The sequence below is a fragment of the Malaclemys terrapin genome, chromosome 4, assembly GCF_027887155.1.
Source record: "Malaclemys terrapin pileata isolate rMalTer1 chromosome 4, rMalTer1.hap1, whole genome shotgun sequence".
NCBI classification, from domain to species: domain Eukaryota; kingdom Metazoa; phylum Chordata; order Testudines; family Emydidae; genus Malaclemys; species Malaclemys terrapin.
Window position 1 is genome coordinate 61,789,155 of NC_071508.1, and position 26,137 is coordinate 61,815,291.

The 26,137-nt window shown below is 41.7% G+C and overlaps 1 protein-coding gene across 3 annotated transcripts in view; it reads right to left on the reverse strand.

Moving 5' to 3' along the window:
* The window catches only part of QSER1 (glutamine and serine rich 1), an 85,286-nt gene that overhangs the window by 45,580 nt on the left and 13,569 nt on the right, over positions 1-26,137 (reverse strand). For all 3 annotated transcript variants that reach the window (XM_054025258.1, XM_054025260.1, XM_054025259.1), the window contains exons 2-3: positions 9,974-10,086; positions 8,845-9,006 (exon numbers count right to left, since the gene is read on the reverse strand). In XM_054025258.1, the coding sequence (XP_053881233.1) occupies positions 8,845-9,006; positions 9,974-10,086 (275 nt within the window). The remainder of the gene's footprint in view (positions 1-8,844; positions 9,007-9,973; positions 10,087-26,137) is intronic.

Consider the following 26,137-nt stretch of genomic DNA (forward strand, 5'->3'; position numbering starts at 1 on the left):
GTGCCATGGGAAGGTGAGCGGTGCCTCATCATTGTAGGCTTGCCACTAGACGGTGCAGCGCCTTGAGTTCCTCCAAGACCAGCGCCGGGTGCCCCTGCGCGGGACGCACACCGCTGGCAGACCTGGCTGCTCTCACTGTGGGCGAGTGCTCTCTGTCTTCTTGTGCCATTTATGCAGCACTGGTGAGTGTTAGCGGTGCTGCATTGCCATCATGGGCTTCGGCTCTGGGGAGTGACTGTGTCGAGGATCTCTATGCTTAGAGTCCTTCCTTTGTCGTTTCTCTAACGGAGCCTGGAGCACTCTGCACGGAGAAGCTCGGTGCTAGGTTTGGCTGCCCCGGAGCTGGCTGGGGATGGAAGGCTGCCTCCATAAGGAGTTGTTTGAGCCTGAAGTCCCTTTCTTTCTTTGTTCTCGGGTGGAACCCTTTGCAGATCTTGCAGCGATCTGTTTGATGTGCCTCCCCCAGACACTTTAGGCAGGAATCGTGGGGGTCACCCATTGGCATGGGCTTGTGGCAAGTCCAGCATGGCTTAAACCCTTGGGATTGAGGCAGGCCCCAAACCCCAAGAGGTGAGGGAATTTGGTTAGGGGGAGGATGGGGGAACCCCCAGCTTCCATCTAATTAATTAACTATTAAAGACTAACAATAACTAATAAACTATTTACAGGATAATCAAAAGTCTGATCACTAGGGGAAACGCTTGCCAAAGCAAGAGAGACACGCAGCTCCAACGACCGTCACTGGCAGTAAGAAGGAACTGAGGAAGCGGTGGGTCGGTAGGGACCTATATACGCTGCCATAAAGGTGCGACTCCAGGGGGCTCCACAGCCGACCTGACTGGTACTGCTGGGGAAAAGCCTTCTGATGACACCTACTTGGAATCGACACCTACTTGGACACCGCACACACCAACTTGGAATTGACATGAGCAAGCCCTCAAGAAGCTAAATTACTTGAATATGCCAAGATTTTTTCACATGTAAGACAGGGCGGTAACTATGAGTTCTTCCTGTCCGAAGTAGTATAAATAAATAGGATTTTAATGCATAAACACTAGCATTTAAAACAACATTAACTGCAGCTGGCCTTTTTTTTTTTTTTTTTTTTTAAACTGGTCCTTTTTTTTTTTTTCTTTTTAAACTGGTCCTCACCTTCTATAAAATGAGGATAAGGGCACAAAAATGGCCAATAACAAGAATTTAAGAAAGGAACTCATTTATTTCTGTTTTAATTGTAGATGTAGATTGTAGGTCCCTAATGGATCTGTTTTTACTCCTTACTTTTGATAGATTCAAGCCTTTCCTACATCACTGGAGACATGTTAAGCCAGCCACACCAGCACCATCTCAGCATAGCTGCTGTTTCTTAAAAGCAGGAGGCAGGAGCAGCAACTTTATTTTTTCAGGTTGCCTTTGTTGATGTGGCTGGCTCTATACCCTACTCATGATATGTGAACTCGCCTGAATAGCTATGCAGTTTTGACCTCTGAAAGCAAGAAAAAGGTCAGAATGCCTTCAGACACAGCTGTCACATGCTCAGCACTTTAGAAAATCAAACCACTTAGTTGCCGAAACATGGACTTAGGACTCAAATTTAGGGGAGACACTTAAAAAAAAAAAAAACAAACCCACAATTTTGTTGTTGTGGAAGTGGAGGCTACTTACTGTAACTGGAGGTTCTTCGAGATAGGTGGCCCTTATCCATATTCCATGCTTGGATATGCACACATGCCATGCCAGAGTCTGGAAATTCTTCAAAGCAGCGTCTGTTCACCCGCACATGCTCAATAGCTTTCCTCACACTCCCAACCAAGGGTATAAGATGCAGTTTGGGTCAATCCTTCTCCAGTTCCTCTTCTTACCACAAATTCAACAGGATCCGAAGCAGAGAAGATGGAGGGCGAGTAGGGGAATGCATATAGGGTTCATATATCTTAAAGAACCTCCAGTTACAGTAAGTGATCTCCGCTTCCTCTTTGCGTGATGATCCCTATGTGAATTCCATGTGTGGATGATTGGCAAGCAGTATTCAGACTGGAGGCGGCTGTGAGGAAGCTGGTAGCAAAGATGCTTACAATACTGCCAATACCAGCGCTGCATCCACAGCCAAGGCATAAACTAGAGCACAGTTCGTCGCTAACATGTGAACTGATCTCCAGGTGGCCACTACACAAATGTGCTGCAGCAGAACATCTGATAGACGTGGTGGAAGAAGCCTGGCCTTGTGTGGAGTGAGCTGTGATACCTCAGTGGGAGGAATGTTTGCTAACTTGTAGCACTTTAAGATGCATCTAGAGACCCACTTAGAAATCCTCTGGGAGGATATGACTTGCCCATGCGACCTCTCTGCTATGGCAATAAAGATTCTCTGAGATTTCCTAATGGGTTTGGTTCTTTGCAGGTAGAACACTCAGGCATGTCAGACATCAAGGGAGCGAAGTCTCTTGTCTTCAAGGGAAGCATGGCGTTTTAGGAAGAATACAGGTAAGTATCATTTGATTGATATGGAACTCAAACAATCTTGGGGAGAAACTTGGGGTGTAGTCGAAGAGAAACCTTTTCTTTGAGAAGCACTGTATAAGGAGGGTCTGCCATGATGGCTCCAAACTCACTGACCCTCCTAGCTGAGGTGATAGCTACTAAGAATGCCACTTTCATGGACAAGTGGGCCATGGTACAAGTTACCATAGGTTCAAAAGGTGAACTAATGAACTTGGACAGGACAAAGTTAAGGTCCTTTTGAGGGGGAGGTTTAAGCACTGGTGGGAAGGTCCTGATCAGGCCTTTCATGAATCATACCGCAGCTGGGTGAGTAAAGACTGAGGATCCTCCCACCAGAGGAGTAAGGTACTAATTGCTGCAAGGTGTACTCGTAGTGAACTAATAGTCTTCAAGAATAGGAGATAGTCTAAGAACAACTGAAATACTTACAGTTTCTGGGTAATGTTGGCACAGCTGTGCCCAGGATGAAAAGCATCTCAATTTGGCCCAATAACAGATTTAAGTAGACTCTTTTCTATTCTGGTTAAGGATCACCTGAACAGGGGCTGTACATGAGTGTTCTATTTCCAACCCCATCCAAAAACCAGGCTGTGGAGGAATGAGCCTGGATTGGGATATTTGCTCTTTCCCCAATCTAGGGTTAGGAGCTCATGGGTCACTTGCGGCTTTAAACTACTGTAAATGGTGGATTCTCTGTAACTTAAAGTCTTTAAATCATGCGTTTGAGGACTTCAGTAACTTGGCCAGTGGTTATGGGTCTATTACAGGAGTGGGTGGGTGAGGTTTTGTGGCCTGCAATGTGCAGGAGGTCAGACTAGATGATCATGATGGTCCCTTCTGGCCTTAAAGTCTATGGGTCTAAAGGGCGAATCCTGATCAGTTGATGGGAAGACACTCTTAAAAGTTCCATGAACCAGAAATGTCTGTTGCAGTGGGGTGCTAAGAGAATAATGGTGGCTCTGTTATGATATATCTTCCCTATGACCTGTGGAAGCAGGAGAATGGGAGGAAAGGAGTTTCTGAGGCCATTTGTCCAAGACATAAGCAGAGCATCACGTTGGAAGACACAACCCATGTCTCGTCTGGAGCAATATAAGGGTAGCTTTCTGTTGTTTGGGATGCAAAGGTCCTGGATGGTGTTTTGGGCCTCCCTAGGAAACCCTGACAATTGCAGCCAGGAATCCCCCCCCTTATGACTAGACCAGTGGCCAAATTTCTGGAAGCCATGTCCACCGTATCCACTGCAGCCGGAGGTCTGTCTTTGCCACTAACTTCCCGTTATCTAAAGGAGACTGAAATTGGGCCCTGTCTTCTGTGAAAAGCCTGTCTGTGAAGTCCACAAGCCTGGAACAGAAATTAAAATCTTATTTCCACAAACAATGCTTGGTAGTTAGTGACATGAAATTGCAGGCTTGCAGAGGAGAAGACCTTCCTCCCCAGGAGGTCCAGTCTCTTACACACTTTATCTGCCGGGATGGCCCTTTGATAGCGTGACCTAGCCCTTTCAGCAGTTGCCTGTACTACCAGCAAGTTGGGGGCAGGATGGGAGAATAAGGATTTAGCAGAAACAAAAACCCGCCTCTTAACCCTTTCTGACGTAGGGACACAGGATGCTAGAGTGTGCCATACTCCTCTAGCCAGTTTTAGTATGGCCTCACTGATGGATAGAGCCAACTCAGTCCCTGAGGCTGCAAGATGTCCAGGAATTGGTGTTGAGGGTCCTGGATCTCCTCTAACGGGATTTGTAGATCACTGGTCACTCTTTGTAATAGCTCCTGGATGTGATGTCCCAGGTCTTGAATCCAGACCTGGGTGTCCCCAGACTGCTGCTGCATCCTGGCCTCCATCCGGTGTCTGCTGAAACCTAGTAGGCTAAAAAGCTAGTAGGACTATAGCCTCAGCCAAGGCATCACCCATGGGAGCACTGATTGGAGATTCATCTGGTTCCACTGATCGGTCCAACCACACTATTTAAGCCAGAACCAGGAATTGAAACTGAGGGTCAGAGCCAAGGTCTGATACAAAATGCCAGAGCCAAGGATCAAGCCAGAATCAGGGTCAGAAGTCTGAGCCCAGGTTGGAGCCAGGACTGCACCCAAACCTGTTCCCGATTCCTGCTCTGCTCCTGCCTCACCCCTGCCTTCGCCCCTGTTCCCACCATGCTGGTGCTCCGTGCTTGATCCTTGCCTTTCCTCCAGTTCCTGCTCTTTCACCTCACCTCCAATCATAAGTTACCAGTCCTGGCTCCAACCCCAGCCTCAGTCTTATGACCCTGATTCTGGCTTGATCGTTGGCTCTCGCATTTTGTATCAGACCTTGGCTCTGACCCTCAATTTCAATTCTTGGTTCTGACTCTGGCTTGACCCCTGGCTCTGGTAGTGCTGACCCTGGACTTCATTCCCCAACCTGGATGCCTGCTCTGTCCTCTAGAGCTGACTCCTGTGCTGACGACTAGGCCAGATTGACTACATCCTGGTCCATAAGAGTGGTCCTGGCAATGATCATCCAACAGAGAAGGTGAAGGAGTGATCACTTTGTCTGGGGATGATGAAGAGACACCCGTCAGACCCGTTGGTACCTGTGTATCTGGTTACACCTCTTCCTGCTTTTACACCGACAGAACCGGCTGTTGAGAGGGAAAGGAACAGCACAATTCTTGAGAGGGGCCTGGATGCTTGTCACAAGGATCCTACAGACCCCAATATGGCCAGAAAGAGGGATCAATGGATTGCGGGGGAACCCCAAAGAAATTGGTACCAGCGGTCCCTGAAAGGAGGTGGGGTCATAACCAGGGAATGGTGAGCGTAACCACTCGACTGTCTATCAGGATTCAACTGCCTCTTCGGAGATACCAGTGCGGCCATATCCTCAGATTCATCCAAGTCCAAGAACTGCTCCACCAGTAGCAGAGGCGCTCTTGGTACCAGGGCACTCCTGCCGTATAGTTGGAGGTGAGATGGCTCCTGAGACAGTAATGCAGGCTCCTCCTCCAGAGGGCCAGGCTGGAAAGAAGTCGAGACTGGATAAGGGAGTAATATAATCTCTGGTGTTACATAAATCTCGATACGTTCTAATATCCAAGAGGTTCCTGCAGTTAAGCCTGATGGATCTGGTGAATCTACAGTGACCGGACGAGGTGAATGAGGCAATACCGACAATGAGTCTGGACCTGTACTTGTAGACAGAACCAGCGAGAGTCTATCCTTATGTTTTGGCACCGAGGTGATGGACAAAACTGGCGAATCTTTCTTTTTATGCACCTTGGGGGGTTTTCCATCGGAACTGGTTCCTTAGGTTCCAATCACAATACACCAGCTCAGGGAGGAAGTGTTTTTCTTATGGACAGTCCTCAACGGGGATCTGTTCTTGCACCCATGAGAATGCCCTCAACGCTCATGTGGAGACCTGGAAGAAGAGTCCTTGGGCTTAGATATTGATGGCTCAGCTCAAAGGCACATGCTTGCAGGGGCACTGCCAGGAAGTTAAGGCTCGTGTACAGGGCAGTCTCCCTGTCCCAGATTGGAAAGGATCCTCATAGCCTTCTCCATCAGATGATTCAGTAAGCAAAGCTCCCGGCTTCTTGAGTTCTGGGTGGGAAGGAGTGACCATGGAATGGTAACAAGTAACTAGCAAGGCATTGACCCAGACTGCCTCTTATACCCTCAGTCAGGAGCACAAGGAGAGCTACTGAGCATGGGCAGGCCAACAGACACTGCTCTGAAGAATTTCCTGACTCAGGCGCATGGCGTGCACGCGTACACATATGTGGAATACACATAGGGACCATCACTTGAAGAAGCAGTCATGGTTATCAATGAATGTTAAGGAGAAACATTATGGAAAATAATTGGTATGGGGAGAGAGGGTTGAGAATATATGACTTGTATGGATGGTCTAGTTGAGGAAGTATGATTAATCCTAATTGATTTATATTTTTTGTTAATTTGAGTAGGTCCAAATAGATACTGGAAGTGTATATTTAATTCACTAGAGAAAAGGACATCCTAGCATTCCCACTAAACCATTTTCAAATGTTCATAAATTTTTGCAAAGCTAAGTACTTTCAAATTTATTCTGCTCATAATCCCTAATGAGGATTACCATGTACAACTAAAAAGGTTGGAGAGGATTTTTTTAAACTAAGGGCTGGGGCAAAGCCAAAAGCTGCGGAGGAGCACACAGGCAGAGACATCCCTAAGGGATGAAACTATTAAAGGAGGAACTCTATACTGTAGTCAAGAGGATAGGAAAGAAGTTGGTTAAGTACAAGAAGGAGCTAGTGAGGAACAGTCAAACCATACTTTTTAGGTGATAAATCTGAGGAACTGTCCCAGATTGAGGTGTCAGTAGAGGAGCTTTTGGCACAAATTGATAAATTTAACAATAGTAAGTCACCAGGACCAGATGGTATTCACCAAGATTTCTGAAGGAACTCAAATATGAAATTGCAGAACTACTAACTGTGGTATGTAACCTATTGCTTAAATCAGCCTCTTTATCAGATGACTGGAGAATAGCTAATGTAATGCCAATTTTTAAAAAAGGTTCCAGAGGCGATCCTAGGAATTATAAGCCGGTAAGCCTAACTTCAGTACCAGGAAAGCTGGTTGAAATTATAGTAGAGAACAGAATTATCAGACACACAGGTGGACACAATATGGTGGGGAAGCATCTATGTGGTTTTTGTAAAGGGAAATTATGCCTCAGCAACCTATTAGAATTGTTTGAGGGGGTCAACAAGCACGTGGACAAGGGTGATTCAGTGAATACAGTTGAACAAGGTCCCTTACCAAAGACTCTTTGGCAAAATAAGCAGTCATGAAATAAGAGGGAAGATCCTCTCATGGATCAGTAGCTGGTTAAAATATAGGAAACAAGGGCTAGGAAGAAATGGTCAGTTTTCACAGTGGAGAGAGGTAAATAATGGGTCCCCCAAGGATCTGTACTAAATCACTGCTGTTCAACATATTCATCAACAATCTGGAAAAAGGGGTAAATGGTGAGGAGGCAAAGTTTGCAGAGGATACAAAATTACACAAGATAGTCCAAAGCTGACTGCAAAGAGTTACAAAGGGAACTCACTAAAGGCAATAACTGGCAACAAAATGGCAGATGAAATTCAGGGTTGAAAAGTGCAAAATAATGCACCTTGGAAAACATAATCCCAAATATGTCTAATGATGGGGTCTAAATTAGTTGTTACCACTCAAGAAAGAGACCTGGGGGTCATCACGGAGAGTTCTCTGAAAACATCCACTCAGCGTGCAGCGGCAGTCAAATGAGCTAACAAAATGTCAGCAACCATTAGGAAGGGGATAGATAATAAGACAGAAAATATCATCTTCATGTCACTATATAAATTCACGGTATGCCAATGTCTTTAATACTGCATGAAATTCTGAGGCACCCCACCTGAAAAGAGATATATTAGAACTGGAAAAGGTACAGAGAAAAGCAACAAAAATTATTAGGGGTCTAGAAGCTGTTCCATATGAGAAAAAATTAAAAAGGCTGGGACAGTTCAGTTTAGAAAAGAGATGGGGATATGAGTGGTATGGAGAAAGTAAATAAGGAACTGGGAACTGTTATTTGCCCCTTCACATAACACAGCACAAGAACTAGTGGGTCACCCACTGAAATTAATAGGCAGCAGGTATCAAACAAACAAAAAGAACAACTGCTTCACACAATGCACAGTCAACCTGTGGAACTTGTTGCCAGGGGATGTTGTGAAGGCCAATAGTATAAACTGGGTTTAAAAAAGAATTAGATAAATTCAAGGAGAATAGGGCCATCGATGGCTATTAGCCAAGATGGTCACAGATGCAATCCCATGCTTCGGGTATCCCTCAATCTCCAACTGCTAGAATCTGGAAATAGACAACATCACTCAAATCTGCCCTGTTCTGTTCATTCCTTCTGAAGCATCTGGGGTTGGCCACGATCAGAAGACAGGATACTGGATTAGGTGGACCATTGGTCTGACCATATTTGTTTTGCCAATTTTGAAAATTTGAATGAAAAGCTTGGGTTGGGTTATAACACTGCAAAATAAAATGGATGTGGAAGACGTGCATTTTTTCATAACTGCAAAATTCAAAAGTGGCTGAAAAGCTTTTTTTTTTTTTTAAACTCAAGAAATATTCACTACTGGGCTAACACCAATATGAAAAAAATTGTTTCAAGAGGAAATTTTTTCACAAAGTTAAGAATAATGAAGAGAGGAGTTTAAGAAAGAATTCTCATCTCAGTCTTATTTATTACATCACCACAACTCTCTTTTAAATACATAAACACATATATAATAATTTACAAGTGTGCTGAAAATTAAGAAAATATCACCTGTCTGCCATGACGGAGCCCTGAATTGTGGTAAAAGGGTAGCTCCTGAAGAAGCAGCCTGAGCAGTGCGAGATTCAATTGCAGAGAGAAAGTTCATAACTGAAGTTTCTTTAGTGTTACTTCCAGCACTGTGCATACTGGTATCAAATATTCCAGAAAGACCTTGGAAAAAAACAAATATACAAATCACAATGAATTCCTATTACAAATTTAAGAGCAATCCAAAGTCAGAGATAACACTGCTACCCAAAGACTACAAAGCCTTTCACCTTGCTTAAAAAGGTATGAAATGTTAACACTTGCTGTTAAAAAACTACAATAAATTTGTTCAAAATTTTAATTTACTAGTGGTCAGGCATATATTAAAATCCTATACTATAACTCAATCTATGTTAATAGGAAGCAAAGTTAATCAGTTTTAAGTTTGATATGCATTTCCCTCTCCTCCAGGTTTGTTCCACTGTTCTTTTTGTGACGTTTTCTTCTTTCATATGCAACACAAGTTGAGATTGTAGAAGATAGGCTCACATTTTTATGAAGTGATGACTAATTAGGTTTCATCATTAACTTATAAGTCATTCACTATTACCACATTTTAAAGCTACATTTTTAGCTAGCCTTTAAAATTACACCATAAGGTTCCACAAATTAGTAAGAACAATTGTGTGTCCAAACTTGCATGAATTAGGCTTCTAAGTATCTGATTTGCACAAAAACTGTTGGCACAATTTCAGCAGCTGGCTTTGGAGACCAACTGAATATTTGACTCTTACGTGTAGAATAGGTTAACAGTTAGATACTTATTGGACTTACAGTCATTGAAAATTTGATGCTCAATATCTGAAAGAAAAACTTCTTTGGACTTATCAGGACTTTTTTGTTTTTAATTTAAAGCTCATAGAACTAGTAAACCAGATTATGAAGCACTGAACTTTCTAGTTACCTTCCCCATTGTGCACTCATGACAAACTCATGGTTGAAGGCTGCTGAAATAGTAAATTCACTCTTGAAATAGCCTTTGCCACACCTTGCATTACAGGCTCCTTAGGACCATATAATTAATCAGTTTAAAGATGTAGTATTTAACCGAGCAGTTATTTAAATTGATTTTCATACAATAGACATTTACCAGTAGGATGGTGGGTGGTAGCATATCCTGGAAGCTGATGAGAAGCTGCATATGTCTGTCTGTGAAGAAGATCCGTTTCCGAGTGTGATGGATGTCCTCCTCCATAGCTTAAGCTAAAGGAAGAAATTAAATGTGGGAAACAACACACACAACCAAAGAAACAAGTAGATGAAACTCTGACAAGTAGCCAAAAAGTTGTATAAAGGAAAAACACCAAGGCTTGGTTGAGCAAGGACTTGACAAAAAGAGTAGGGTAATTAAAAGATTGGTACTACATGAACCAGCTGGCCAGATGAAAGCTTGGATTCACAATAACAAAAATTCTATATTGCATTAACTTAAGAAAAAAGTGCTATTTGCTTAGTTTTGCGATGGCAAGGAGCGAGTATACACTTTTTGAAATTTACTGCTTCACTATCTGCATTAGTGGGCCACTACCTATATGTGAGTCATTACACCCTAATAATACGTCAATTTCTTGCTCAATTTAAACTCATTTGTGCAAGCTGAATATTATTTTGAATATAAATATGTTAAAATCGCTAAACAATAGCAAGAATAAAAGAATATTTAAAAGGTTTTGTTTATTACAAGAATAAAACAGAAAAAGACAAAACTGATAGCAATAGCAAGTGGCAATATGGCCCCCAAAAAACCCCATCCTTTTGGACCTCCACTAGTAAATAATTAAATAAAAATTGTAGATCATGTTTAACTTTTATAAGTAGTCATTTGAATTATCAAGCAGTTTTATCATTTTTACTGCTAGCAAAAGTGCGTAAGTGATACAAACAGTTAAAATACACTATGTCTAGATCTTTGCCAATATCAATAATGCCAATGCATAAAGTAAACTAAGAAAAGCAACATCAATATCAAGCTCCATTAGAAACACTAATGTTTCCCAATTAGAAAAGCAGATAATTGGTGGAGGTTGGAAATTACTTTCAATCTTCTAGAGGCTCAGTTCTGCAGGAGCAACAGGAACACTGAGTCATCAATGGACTTCTGACCATGATGCAATATGACCAGGTCCAAGCATTCAAAAGTCATGAGTCAAAACCAAAAAACCCATGAGATTATTTTAAAATATATCATGATTTTTAAGCCAATAAATTATAGCTTTTTCATTTGCCTTCTAGATTTTGAGCTTTTAGGGGACAACTGCCTGAACCTGTGTGTGTCTGATTATTTCAAGCATAAAATTCAATCTTAAACTCATGCCTCCCATCCCCATAAAAAATAAAAAAAAATAAAGGCAGGCCTCCCTGGAGGCTGCTGAGAAAGGGACTCCACTAACCCTCTGCTATCCCCTGCAATGTGAAGGCAGTCAGTTTGTATACAGGGGCAGCTCTAAGCACCAGCTAAACAAGCTGGTGCCTAGGGCGGCAAAATGTATGGGGCGGCAAAATGCTGAGTTACCGGCTCCCGCCTGGGGGGTAAGTAGCCGCTGCCCGCAGGAGAGCGGCGTGAACAAGCCGAGGAGCGGCCCGTCCTCTGAAGCCGGGGCAGGACCGTGCTACCGGCGCCTGCCTGAGGGGTGGGGGGTGGCCGCTTCCCGCTTCCCACTGCCCGTGGGAGAGAAGCGTGAACAAGCCGAGGAGCGGCCCGTCCTCTGCAGCCGGGGCAGGGCCGCGCTACCAGCTCTGCCTGGGGGGTGGGCGCTGACAGCGGGAAAGCGGCGGGAGCCGGTAGCACGGCCCTGCCCTGGCTTCAGAGGACGGACTGCTCCTCGGCTTGTTCACGCCGCTCTCCCGCGGGCAGCAGCCACCCCCCACACCCAGGCGGGAGCCGGTAGCGCAGCCCTGCTCCAGCTGCAGAGGATGAGGGAACATGGCGCCCGGGCGGTCCGCTCCTCCTCGGCTTGTCCCCGCCTCTGCCTCCTCCTCCTCCTCCTCCCTGCGCCACCTCCTGCCAGGGGAGGGGAGAGGGGAGCGGAGCGGCAGCCCGGGCTGAGCCCAGCTCGTGCCAGAGCCAAGGCGAAGCCCAAGGATGAACAGGGCTAGGATCCAGCAGCAGCCCCAACCCCTTGCCCTGGGAGCGGCGGTGACCAGAGATGACTCCACCTCAGGCCAGATCTGCAGCAAGGTAAGAGTCGGGCCAGGTGGAAGGGTCCCCAGGACCCCTGGGGAGCTTCTGCCTGCTGGAGCCCCAGAGGCTGCTGCCTCCCTCCCCAGCCCCTCACAGCACTCCAGTGCCTGGAGTCTCCTTCTGCCTCCCCTCCTGCAGGGGGCGAGCGACCTGGCAGAGAGGAGCAGCATCTGCCCAGCAAGCCCAGCACCTCTTCCTTGGTTCCTCCAGCCCCAGAGCTCTCTCCATTGCATGCTCCTCGGGCTCCCAGCAGGGTGGCCTCAGGGTGCCAGTGCCTGGAGTCTCCTTCTGCCTCCCCCCCTGCAGGGGGCGAGCAACCTGGCAGAGAGGGGCAGCATCTGTCCAGCAAGCCCAGCACCTCTTCCTTGGCTCCTCCAGCCACAGAGCTCTCTCCACTGCATGCCCCTCGGACTCCCAGCTGGGCGGCCTCAGCGCTGGGAAAACGCCAGCAGGGCTGGGTCCAGTGTGTATCCAAGCTCGTGGGGAGCTCTCTCGCCCCAATGACTAGCGCCTTATCTATGGCAAGTACAGTAGTGCAATAGGAGTGTGACGTGAAAAATATCATGTCATGTGACATGGTCACTCAAATCACGATTACCTGTGTGTACTGTGCTGCCCTATCGGCGCCATTTGCGCTAATTTCTGTTTCGCGTCGGTGCCAGTGGTTATAGGGCTAAAATGTCGGGACAAAAACGAAAACGACTTTCTGGTGCTGCTTACCGGCAACAAAGAGAGAAACGGCAAAAAGAATTAGAAAAACTATCTCGTACTTCAAAAAAGTATTTTAAAAAAGTCGACAATCAAGGAGAAAGCTCTAAGCAATGCACTGAAGGTGATTATTCATCAACTGATGAAGACCAATCCAACCAAAGATTACCTTTATCAACTGATAAAGATGAACAACAATCTGACCAAAGATTATCTTCACTAACTGATAAAGATGAACAATCACAATCCATCCAAAGATTTACTACTTCAGCTGAAGAGTCCAGAAATGAAGAACTGTTATCCAAATCTAAAACTGAAGAACAATTATTGGACGGTGGAGAGACTGACATAGGATCAGATCCAAGTACATGGCCAACAATATTTACTGATACAATGCGAATTATTATTGTGAAAAAGGTCCTTCTAAACTAGATCCTACATTTGAATATCCATTTAATGAATCAAATCGTCGATTTATGCCATCCAGTATGAAGAAAAAAATGAAAAATGGGGAACAAATTAATAGATCGTGGTTAGTGTATTCACAGAACAAAGATGTAGTTTTTTGTTTTTGCTGCAAACTGTTCTGTAACTCGGACATTTTTATGGCCACTGCAGGTTTTAATGACTGGCGAAATTTGCATCAGCATTTGAAAGAACATGAAACATCAAAAAATCATTTACGCTCATTGACAAATTGGATTGAGCGGTCAAACAGATTACGTACCGGTACAACAATCGATGCAGTACAGCAACGTCAACTAAATTCAGAAATTCTACGTTGGCAAGCAGTGTTGGAACGTTTACTGACAATCATTAATTTCCTAGCCTCGCATTCCGTGGAGCCTCGGATATTTTATATGAGAATAACAATGGAAATTTCTTAAAATTGGTTGAGTTATTGGCAAAATTTGATAATGTTATGGCTGAGCATGTACGAAGAGTGAAAGATGGAGAGATTCACACCCATTATTTGGGTAAAAATACACAAAATGAGATAATAGAATTAATTTCTAATGGAGTGCGTAATGAAATTTTATCCAATTTGAAACATGCCAAATATTACTCACTTATAGTTGATTGTACTCAAGATCTGAGCAAAACCGAGCAAATGTCAATAGTTTTACGATTTCTGAAAATTGATGAAAATGCAGAAGTGAAAATTTGTGAACACTTTCTAGAATTTATACCAGTGAATGAAACTACTGGGAAAGCCCTCACAGATGTAATTCTACAGAGATTGGAACACTGTGGAATACCTTTAGAAAATATGCGCGGCCAAGGGTACGATAACGGCTCAAACATGCGAGGACGACATGCAGGTGTACAGCAAAGAATATTGAATTTAAACAATCGAGGTTTTTTCATTCCTTGCCATGCGCATTCACTCAATCTGGTTGTCAGTGATGCCGCCAAATCATCTAAAGATGCCGTTTCATATTTTACCACAGTGCAAGCAATTTACAACTTTTTTAGTGCTTCCACACACCATTGGGCAGTCTTGAAGAAGCATCTTGAACAAAAACTCACACTTAAACCTCTGAGTCAAACTAGATGGGAAAGCAGGATAGAAGCTATTAGAGCATTCCGATATTCATCAGGCGAGATTTACGATGCACTATTAGAAATAAGCCAGGACTTGTCGTATGATCCTTCATTTCAACATGAAGCTGAAACATTGGCTCAGAAAATGATGCAGTTTCAATTTTCATGTTGCACGGTTATTTGGCACAATATTCTAAATCAAATTAATTTGACCAGCAAAGTTATGCAGAACATAACCATAGACATATCCTAGGCAAAGATGATTTTGAATAAAACGCTGGAATATTTAAAAAAATACCGTTCAGATGAAGGATTTGAAAAAACTGTCAAAGAAGCAACAATAGCAGAGGATCTTGATTTTGAACCAACGTTTGCACCTCAAAAATTCATTCGTCCTCGGAAAAAAACAAGACAGTTTTGTTATGAGGCTCATGATGATCCTATTCTCGAGCCAAACGAAAGGTTTAAAGTTGAATGTTTCTATTGTATTTTGGATGTAGCTATAACTTCCATTGAAGAAAGATTTTGTCAGTTGCATGGTCATTGTGAAACTTTCGAATTTTTATACGATATTGGAAATATTAAAAATCAGTTTTCCAAAGAAGACCTCATGAAGCAGTGCCAAGACCTACATTTGATGATGCATCCGAAGAAGTGAGGTTTTTACTCACGAAAGCTTATGCCCAAATAAATCTGTTAGTCTTTAAGGTGCCACCAGACTCTTTGTTGTTTTTGTAGATACAGACTAACACGGCTACCCCCTGATACAAGACCTACATTTAGCGCTCAGTACTGATAACACTGCTGACATTAATGCAGTAGAATTGTATGATGAATTAATAGCTTTATCTGAGCTCATAAGTCCTAAAACTTCTCCTCTAAAAGTATTAGAATTTATAGCAAGAAATTATTTTTTCACTCCAAACACTGCTATAGCATTACGCATTCTTTTAACATCACCAGTATCAGTGGCTTCTGGTGAGCGCAGTTTCTCAAAACTGAAATTACTAAAAAATTATTTGAGGTCCACCATGTCTCAAAATCGTATGTCAGGACTGGCATTAATTTCAATTGAAAGTACTATTGCAAAAAATTTAGATTTCACTGACTTATTAAAAGACTACGCAAGTATAAAAACCAGAAAAATTCAGTTCATATAAATTCTTTTAATTTATGAGAAACTGGAAGACACTAACGTTTTTCATTACAGTGTATAGTTGAACTCAAATTGTTTGTTATTGTGTTTTTGTTAAAATTAAATGTTAAAATTACACTAGTAGGAAATTGTTTTATTTCACTAACTACAAATTCTCTGTTTTCATTTTTTTAAATTTTAAACAGTCAAAACAAAACTGCAAAGTGCAAACATGTCTAAAAGCCAAAAAAAAGCACGGGGGGGGGGAGGGGGGATAGCCAAAAATTTTTTGGCTTGGGGCAGCAAAAAAGCTAGAGCCGGCCCTGTTTGTATAAGGGAAAAACTGAGTGTTTGATGCCAGCAATCATGATATCATGGGAAACTTTCAAAAAGTCACCAAATATTGCAAGAATTGGCAACTCTGTGAGCTTTGTTCCTTTGTTTTCACTAAAGATGACAAGAGCAAACAGTGTATAGATTTGGTAGGCCAGCAAGAACACTATGCCCACTACACAACATGAGGCACTGAGCACCTTCCTGTGAGGGATATTGCTTTATTAGAATTTCCAGGCACATTTCTGTCATAGCTGGCCCTTGTGATGGTGTCAGTCCTCAGGTTTTTCTTCCAAATGCAGTGCTTAAGCACTCTCCTGTAGCCACTAGTCCAGGCTGCCAAAAAGAGTAACTAGGGAGTCACGGTGTGTGAGGTAATATCTTTTATTTTGACCAGCTTCTGTTGGTGAGAGAGACAAACTTTTGAGCTTACACAACACAGAGCTCTTCTTCATGTCTGGGAAATGTATTCAGAGGGTCACCTTTAAATACAAGGTGTAACAGATTGTTTAGCATAAATAGTTAACACATATTTCAAGGAACTATTCAAGGTGAAATGTGTGTTAATTACTTATACTAAACAATCTGTTTCACCTTGTATTTAGCTGTGACACTCTAAATACATTTCCCAGACGTGAAGAAGAGCTCTGTGTTGTGTAAGCTCAAAAGTTTGTCTCTCTCACCAACAGAAGCTGGTCCAATAACAGATTTTACCTCGCCCAAACTGTTTCAGTAATATCCTTGGACCAACACAGCTACAACAACACTGCATACAAAAGATTAAATTAAAATCCTAAAACTGGCTACTGTGCACATCATTTGGTCTCACTACATAGCACATCATCACCTATGTGCAGGTGATAATTATTTTCCCCTAATCATCAATGCTCAATTTGGCACCAGTCTAGAGAGTTCTTCACACTGCTGAGCACTGTGCAAATTTCTTCATATTGCTCAGTGGGAAGCATACATTAAGTGCTCTACCCTACCACTTTGGCAATATTTCTTTCGGAGATATATAGGATTCCACCCTGGCACCTTATTATAAATTATGAAGGAAAAAGTATTAAAGTTGAAAAAAATATTTGAGACTACTTTTTTTATAGCTCCACCTTTAGTTGTGACAATACTAACAAATCACTTGAGTTTGGCTCTTGTGCAGTGACACAAGAAATGTTTATTGATTTGTATCCTTGTTAAGAATAGTTGGCAGATATAACTATTTCATTATGGGTGAAGTTATTTTCTGTTCTCTCATTCTAAAAACTGTTATATTTCCAGCCCAATAGATAATTTTATAATACACACACAGTCAGTGTAAACATATGTTTAACTTTTAAATTTATATATCAAGACTGGATTGTAATGGAAAGTACAATTCTAAACTGATCATCAATTCAAATTATACAAGTATTGTTAGCAAGAATTATATTCAGTGATACAAATTCTAACCTTGTGAGATCTTCTGATCTAAAAGAAGGAATTTTCAACTTTGGTTACAATAAGTACAATTTTCAGTAACATCCATAAACACACATAATTGATTCTTTTCCTGTTTTTGAAAGCCGAGCTAGAAATTCTCACTAAATTACTTCTAAAGCAGAATATCTTGTTTTTCCTTCTATAAGCATTTACAAGAAGCAGGAGTATGCTTGATTTTGCAGAAATTCTCTGGGGCAAAAGGACCCTCACTGCATGGCAGACAACCGTCTAAGAGAAGCCTCAGGCACAATGTTTAATGTGGTCTGAAAAAAGTGGGAGTTTCTAAGATCGACCCCCACATTTGCCCATCTCCCTGCCAGCAATTAATTCCATCCCCAAATCAATCCTGCTCCCTCCAGCCCTCCATGAATTCTGTCCCAACCACTGTTCCACCCCACCTAACCCCCATCAATTCTGCCCGCCCCCAACTTCACCTCTGCCCTCGTCTCAGGCCAGGGAGAAGGGAAGGAGGAGGAGCAGAAAGCAGACTGACCTGTTGCTCAAAGAGAAAGGGAAGGAGGTAGAGGAGCCTCCTTGAACTGCTGGGGTCTTTCTGCTGCTTTTTTTCCCCCTTGCCTCTTGGGAGAATAATGTCACATTGCGGAGTGGAGAGAGAGGAGAGCTCTGCCTCGTTCTTGCTGAATCCATTATTAGCTGCTTTTCCCCAAAATGCGGGTAAATGAGGAAAGAGCCAGCCAATCAAAGGCGGTTTCCCATAAGGTTTGCTTTTTAGAAATTTTATAAAAACAACAAGGAGTCCGGTGGTACCTTAAAAACTAACAGATTTATTTGGGCATAAGCTTTCGTGGGTAAAAAACCTCAAATTTTATGTCCTGCGTCCACAATGTGTTTTGACCCGGCGCATTAGAAGCGCTGCAAGACCTGGAAAAGTTGTGGGGCATACTGCCTCAAATATTTTCCCTACACAACAGACAATTCCTTCCATACTGTGAAAAAGCCACACTGGCATAATGGGTGACTTTCTGTTCAAAGTGGTCTGTTGGAATATTTTGAAGTGTTAAACAATATTTGGTTATTCTGGTCCTGGGCGCAGACTGTTTTTAGAAGAAGTAACTACTTCTCTTATCCACCCTTCCTTTTTTATAATGGAAATGTAACATTACATCCAAACACAGAAAGACAACCTCTTATGTTAGTTTGGTGAGGTGGAAGTCTCTGAATGACAAAAACTACTTGAACAGGAGGTATAATGACGAGCTATCCCAAAATGGCACATTTCATAACAAAGAGCACAACAGAAATTATACCATTATCTCAAGTATATCCACTATCTAAAATGCTTTATTATCGGAATGTCAACTATATTCCAACAATAATGAATAATAAAAGTTTCATATTTATGTATGTCATGGAAGATATTTGAAGAACCCAACATTTCTGTTATGCTTTCTCAACCACCCATGTCAGTAGTTAATGCAGCCTCAATCTCAAAAATGAATTTGTCTTTCAACACAAATATCGTATTTAATAAAAACAATTAGCTAGCAATTATTGTGCAATAAATTGTTAACAGTGTAGATTCTTATCTCAGAAAACCACACATATCCCTGCAGATCATGTAACGCATGTACTGTGCCTGAACACAAGCACCAACAATCTGAAATAAGATTATGGTCTTGGGTCTCTTTATGAAATACTGACAAGTTTCAGAGTAGCAGCCGTGTTAGTCTGTATCCGCAAAAAGAAGAACAGGAGTACTTGTGGCACCTTAGAGACTAACAAATTTATTAGAGCATAAGCTTTCGTGGACTACAGCCCACTTCTTCGGATGCTGTAGTCCACGAAAGCTTATGCTCTAATAAATTTGTTAGTCTCTAAGGTGCCACAAGTACTCCTGTTCTTCTTTTTATGAAATACGGTTTTTAAGCACATGAATGCATAATATATTTAATGTACAAAGCAAAATTATAAACATCAAGTTTGAATGATAATACCATGGACATCTAGTCCATTGTATACTCAGTTTGATCGCTTATTTTAAACAATTTCATGAAAGTTCTCACTTTTGTTGAATAATCCTTCATATGCCAGCTTCTATATTAGCTAATTTTACTAGATATTAGTGGTTATAAACACCTCTAATAATATCTCATGATTTGTACTGCTATTTAATGTTCCAAAAATATTTAACACTCAGCTTAAGTAAGCCATGCCGACTTTCTCATTTCTATTATAAGGAATTTAATACCACACAGAGAAGTGGTTACCATGTTAGAAGGGGCTGCTGGAGGGTTTTGGTTTGTTTGTTTGTTTGTTTGTTTTTAAAGTGGATAGCAACATCTCTAGACAATGAATGGTAGGGTAACAATTCTGATGGATTTTAAAAAAAAATAATCTATACAGAATCAAAAGAAAAGAAAAAAGAAAAGAGAAACTATTTTAAATTAGTCCCTTTCCAGAGACTTCATATCAAGTACTATTATTAACTTTTTATTGCCATAACAATGCTAACAACAAAAATTCTTCAGCACTAATGAAAGTGAAATTCATGTATTTACTTTTACCTCTATTAAAATACCTCAATCCTGATGTACAACCCATCATGCTGTTGTGGTACTGAGCCTCTTTTGCATCAAGAATGCTAACTATCCCAAATTGAAAGGATTAGCCTAATTTACAAGAAAATTTTTTAAAGACTAGTGTTTTTGATTTATTTAAAGGCAATTCTATAGTACTCATCAAGTACTCCTAGCACTCATCAATCTATTATCTCTATGTCTTGAATGAAGTTAGTCTCCAGAGGTAAAAGCTAGCAAATTGAATCACATTAGCCGCACTCCAGAGTTTCCCTGCAGTCTCTTTGTGGCAGATTTTGTAGGTCTCCTAATTTCAGGAACAAGTACAGGGGACTTTATACTTACAAAACAACAAGATTTTGTTGCAATAAACACTGTCTAGACATGGAGCTTTTTTCAGTACTGCTTTTCAGACTATAGCATTTTCTCCCAATAAATGCTACTTTTTTACAATTCATACAGCAAAGAATTCACAAGCAAAAATATTTTAATATTTTATTTTCGACAAGTTTTTAGAGATTACCTTTAAAGGGTGTTAAAGAGAGAGCTAGCATATGGAAAGAGGATAGTTTTGATTAGCTACCTATTGTTCTTTCAACATCCAGGGAATTTAGCAGTTCTTCAGCAAACCTCATCAAAAAGTTAAGTGATTGAACTACAGATCAAACTTTAGGCAAGCTAAGATTAAAAAAGAAGCTTTCAGAACTTTTAGAAAGCAAAAGAGCCTTTTTTGGGTCAAATGAACCTGCCGCCTTGCTCTGAAGCAGCAACAGTTCTTGCTTCTGTTGATGGAAAAATTAGATACTTTAAAATCAATGGACATTTTCTAAGTCCTAATATTGCACAAGCTGCTGGAGATGGGAAATTGTATACTATCAGCCTAGGTAACAACACTGGAAACTCTTGTAGACTCCACTAAAACTAAAACTTCTAATGCTGATGCCTCTACTCAGACACACAAGCAGAAAATTGATTTTATTTTTTTCTCAGGCTCCATGCATGTCTACAAAAGGTAACAAAGCTCTCTGACTAATAAGCTTGAACTCCAGAATCAAACTCCAAATCAAAGAGAAAAGAAATGGTTTGACTCCCAGGGGGAGATGAAGGAGGTGATTTGACCTCATTTCTTGAGCAGCTGATTCCTGACCTACTGAAAGCAGGAACAGTTCATTGAACAGGCCTGATGCATTGCAAGAAGATCGCTATTCAAGTACCATGAATAAATGCACACAAAAGCCATTAATTTTAAGTCACTGAAACAGAGATAAACAATCATATCAGCAGCTAGACAGGCAGAGGAAGTGCTCTTAAAAAAGTCACTTGGTATTTTGTTCTTTACCAGACTGGTGGTACACGGAGGGCAGGAAAGCAAAAATTATCATTATTACTCTCAAAAAAGGATTTCAATGGGGGGATAGAAGGGGTACACTGATGCTGTGATTCTTCCCCAGGCTGTGAGGCACCTCGCTACCACTTGCCCTTAGCATGAGGAAGCTTTGTCTGGGCCTCCAGGGGTCAGCTCCCCAACTGCATCCATCCCAGGCAAAACAAGTACTCTCCTTTGGGCCTCCCAGACCCCGCAGTGACTCTACAGTATAATGATTGGCACACTCCAACCTCCAAGTCCTCTAAGCCTTCCTCTGGAGTGTCCAGCCCCTGGTCCACTCAATGCTCGCAGTATTCATAGATTCACTGCTTCCAATGAAACAGTACACCCAGCTTACCAGTTCCACCTCAGATCACTGCTCCAGGTAACACAGAACGCAGATATGTTTATTGTGAAATCAAATATAAGTTTATTTAACAAAGCACAGAGATTCAAATAGTAGCAAACAGAAGTATTGGGGACAAATGGATACATATAACATAAAATCAAAGCACCCATTCTAGAGTTGAGACCTAATTAATAAGATACTCTCATGTGTTTTAGAGCAGTGGTTTTCAAACTTTTTTTCTGGCGACCCAGGTGAAGAAAATTGTTAATGCCCATGACCCAACAGAGCTGGGGATGAAGGGTTTGGGGTGTGAGAGGGGCTCAGGGATGGGGCAAAGGGTTGGGGTGCGGGGGTGAGAGCTGTGGGGTGGGGCTGGGAATGAGTGGTTGGGGTGTGTGGGGGGGTCTGGGCTGGGGCAGGGGGTTGGAGTACGAGGGGGCAGGGCTCTGGGCTGGGGCCAGGGATGAGGGGTTTGGGGTGCAGGAAGGGGCTCTGGGTTTGGGGGGGCTGGGGCAAGGGATTGAGGTGCAGGCTTGGGGCACAGGCTTACCTCAGGCAGCTCCCGGTCAGCAGCGCAGCACAGGTGCTAAGGCAGGCTTCCTGCCTGTCCCGGCACTGCGGACTGCGCTGCACCCCAGAAGTGGCCAGCAGCAGGTCCAGCTCCTAGGCAGAGGTGTGCAAGCAGCTCGGTGTGGCTCTCGCCGGCAGGCACAGACACTTCCCCTCCCCCCTACCCCCCAGCTCCCCTTGGCTGGACATGCAGTTTGAAAACCACTGACACAAGCACACTGTCAGCTTGCCTCCAAGGTGAAGGACTCAGTGTGTTCCTTTGCATGCCAAGATATATCATGACAATCCTTAGTTTTTATTCATAAACAGGACACCACCGTGTTGTTTATTTCATTCTGCAGATTTCCTTTCTTGTAAATTTCAAAATTTCTTAGTTTGCACCTGGCTCAGTATGCAGCTAGGCATACAATAAACAATACACAAATGTCCAGACAGGGAGACAGGTGCTTGTTACCTCCTGTTTTTGAGGTGTATCACCGCCTGGTAACCTGCCTAAACTTCAAAACCTTAAGAACATAATTTTTAAAATAGCTACATTTTACAAGATTATGACGACTAGTGGGCTACTGGCTCTCCGTTGAGATCTCACGTCACCCTTCAGTGACATATTATGCATATATCTGACCTGGGGATTCCTATAAAACTTTATGTACCGTTGGGCCCTTTGCCAGTTGGCACCAGGGGGTCCCTGTATTCTAGAAGCCTCTATCCTCTTCCCTGAAAAACGAAGGCATTCTAGAATAGAATCTCTTCTGGGCAACAATTAGATGCGAGACCGCTAACAAAATTTACTAAAGACTCTCAATCTCTAGGAAAAATATTGAGAAACTTGATTCTGACTAATCTAATTAGAAATACTGTTCTCTCTAAATTATAGCAGATAAGTAAGTAAGTTATTTGTAAATTGAGGTATACTTTACAACTCATTTTTCTTTAGCCAATATATCTGCCTTTATATTAATCTCTATGCACATAAATTCAGCTTGTTTGTATTAACTATTCATATTTAATGCCCAGAATGAAAAATATGTTAATAATGATATCTGTCCTTATCTATAACCTGTGTTTATTCAGTGTCCCTGAGAATATTACTTGAGGACATTACTCAAACATAATATAGTTGACGCTTAGGACAGAAGGAAGATCATATGACTATTTAACCAGTATGAACTTGAACTGCTTACTGTAACAATAACGCAATTCAGCATCATTTGCTGTACTCTGTAATTTTAGTGTTACTGAATTTTAATTTATCTGGGTCAAGGCAATGGTCCATCTAGCTCAGAATCCTGCCTGCTAACAGTGGCCAGTGCCAGATGCTCCAGAGGGAATGAACAAAACATGGCAATTAGCGAGTGATTCATCCTCTGCAGTCCAGTCCCAGATTCAGGCAGTCACAGGTTTAGGGACCCTCAGAGCATGGGGTTGCATCCCTGAACATCTTGGCTACTAGGCATCAATGGACCCATCCTCTGTGAACACAATTCTTTTTTTAAACCCAGTTATATTTTTGGCCTTTACATCATCCCCCGACAAGAAGTTCCACAGGTTGACTATGTGTTGATTGAAGACTTACTTCCTATTGCTTGTTTTAAATATATTGCCTATTAATTTAATTGGGTGACTCCTGGTTCTTGTATTATGTGAACTATAAATAACACTTCCTTATTCACTTTCTCCACTCCATTCAAGATTCTATAGACCTGTATCAAATCCCTCACTTAGTTGTCTCTCTTCTGAATTGAACAGTCCCAGTCGTCTTAATCTCTCCTCATATGGAAGCTGTTCCATAACCCTAATCATTTCTGTTGCCCTTCTCTGCCCCTTTTCCTTAAGATGGAGTGACCACAACTGCACACAGTATTCAAGTGTGGGTTTACCATGGATTTATATAGTGGCATTATGATATTTTCTGTTTTATCTAGCCCTTTGCTAATGGTCCCTAACATTCTGTTGGGTTTGGGGTTTTGTTTTGTTTTTTTGACTGCTACTGCACATTGAGCAGATGTTTTCGGAGAACTATTCACAAAGATTCCAAGATCTTTTTCTTGAATGGTAACAGCTAATTTAAACCCCATCATTTTGTATGTATAGTTGGGATGTTTTCCAAGGTGTATTTCTTTGCACTTTTCAACCCTGAATTTCATCTGCCATTTTGTTGCCAGTCACTGCCTTTATTGAGTTCCCTTTGTAACTCTTTACAGTCAGTTTTGGACTTCAACTATCTTGTGTAATTTTGTGTCTTCTACAAACTTTTTCCAGAGCATTTATGAATATTTTGAACAGCACTGGTCCCAGTACAGATCCTTGGCGGTCCCACTATTTACCTCTCTCCACTGTGAAAACTGACCATTTAGTCCTAGCCTTTGTTTCCTATCTTTTAGCCAGTTACTGATCAATGAGAGGACCTTCCCTCTTATCCCATGGCTGCTTACTTTGCTTAAGAGCCTTTGATGAGGGACCCTGTCAAAAGTCCAAGTACATTATATCCACTGGATCACTCTTATCTGTGTGCTTGCTGACACCCTCAAATAAGTCTAATAGATTGATGAGGCATGATTTCCCTTTATAAAAGCCATGTTGACTCTTCCCCAACATATCATGTCCATCAATGTGTCCCATAATTTTGTTCTTTACTATAGTTTCAACCAATTTGCCTGGTACTGAAGTTAGGCTTACCAGCTTGTAATTGCCAGGATTGCCTCTAGAACCTTTTTTAAAAATCGGCATTACATTTGCTACCCTCCAGCTAACTGGTATAGAGGCTGATTTAAGCAATGGATTACATACCACCAATGGTAGTTCCGCAATTTCATATTTGAGTTCCTTCAGAAAACTTGGGTGAACACCATCTGGTCCTGATGACTTATTACTGTTTAATTTATCAATGTGCCAAAACCTCCTCTATTGATTCTGCAATCCAGGACAGTTGTTTCGATTTGTCACCTAAAAAGAATGATTTGAGCGTAGGGATCTCCTCCATATTCTCTGCAGTGACAACCATTGCAAAGAATTCATTTAGCTCAGTGATACTCAGATTGAGGCTTGGGAGCCATAAGTTGCTGTTTAATGTGTCTCCTGTGGCTCTTTGCAGCACATGATATTAAAACACTGTGTGATTTAATTATTAACCGATCAGGATGCTTTGGCTATCTTATTAACCAAATGTAGAATACTTGGGGCGTCATTCTGATGTGAGCAAAATGACCACAGTAGTGTGAATTCATTATTTAATTTACTATATCTATCTCTATATAGAAATATATATAACATTTTGCAGTCATTTTGTTGTGAGAATTATATATATTATTCTCACAGTAAAATGACTGCAAAATTTATATATATATTTCTATATAGAGATAGATAGGTATAGTAAATTAAATAATGAATTCACACTACTGTGGTTCTTTCGGGTAACCTTGATTGCTATGCTAATTTGGCTCCTGAGCCACTGAGTTCTGAGTATCACTAATTTAGCTTCTCCACAGTGGCCTTGTCTGAATGCTCCTTTAGCAGTTTGATTGTTTAGTGTCCCCACTGATTGTTTGGCAGGCTTTCTGCTTCTAAATTTTACTTTATTTTTTTTAATTGTTATTGGTTTTTGTGACTCTTACTAGTTGATCTTTATAGCCTTTTTAGGCCTAATTATACATTTGCACTTGACTTGCCAGAGTTTATGATCCTTTCTATTTTCCTCAGTAGGATCTGACTTCTGATTTTTAAAGGATGTCTTTGTGTGTCTCACCATCTCCTTTACTATCTGAGCCATGTGGCATTTTTTGGTCTTCTTGCTGTTATAATTAATTAAAATATTTGGCTAGATATGCATTCAATGATCTATTAAAGCATAACTTATAATCATTGTCTCCTAGGCTCATACACCTCTGCTTTCAACTTTAGAATTTATTAGCCCAGGCAATGTTATAACCTCAAATAGTCCCCACTTTCAATTATCCTGCACGACTGTGGAGAGTATGTTTGAGATGCCTGTGAGCTGAATGGAACACTACTTAAGACATTTTTGTGAAATCTTCACCATTTCCTAGCT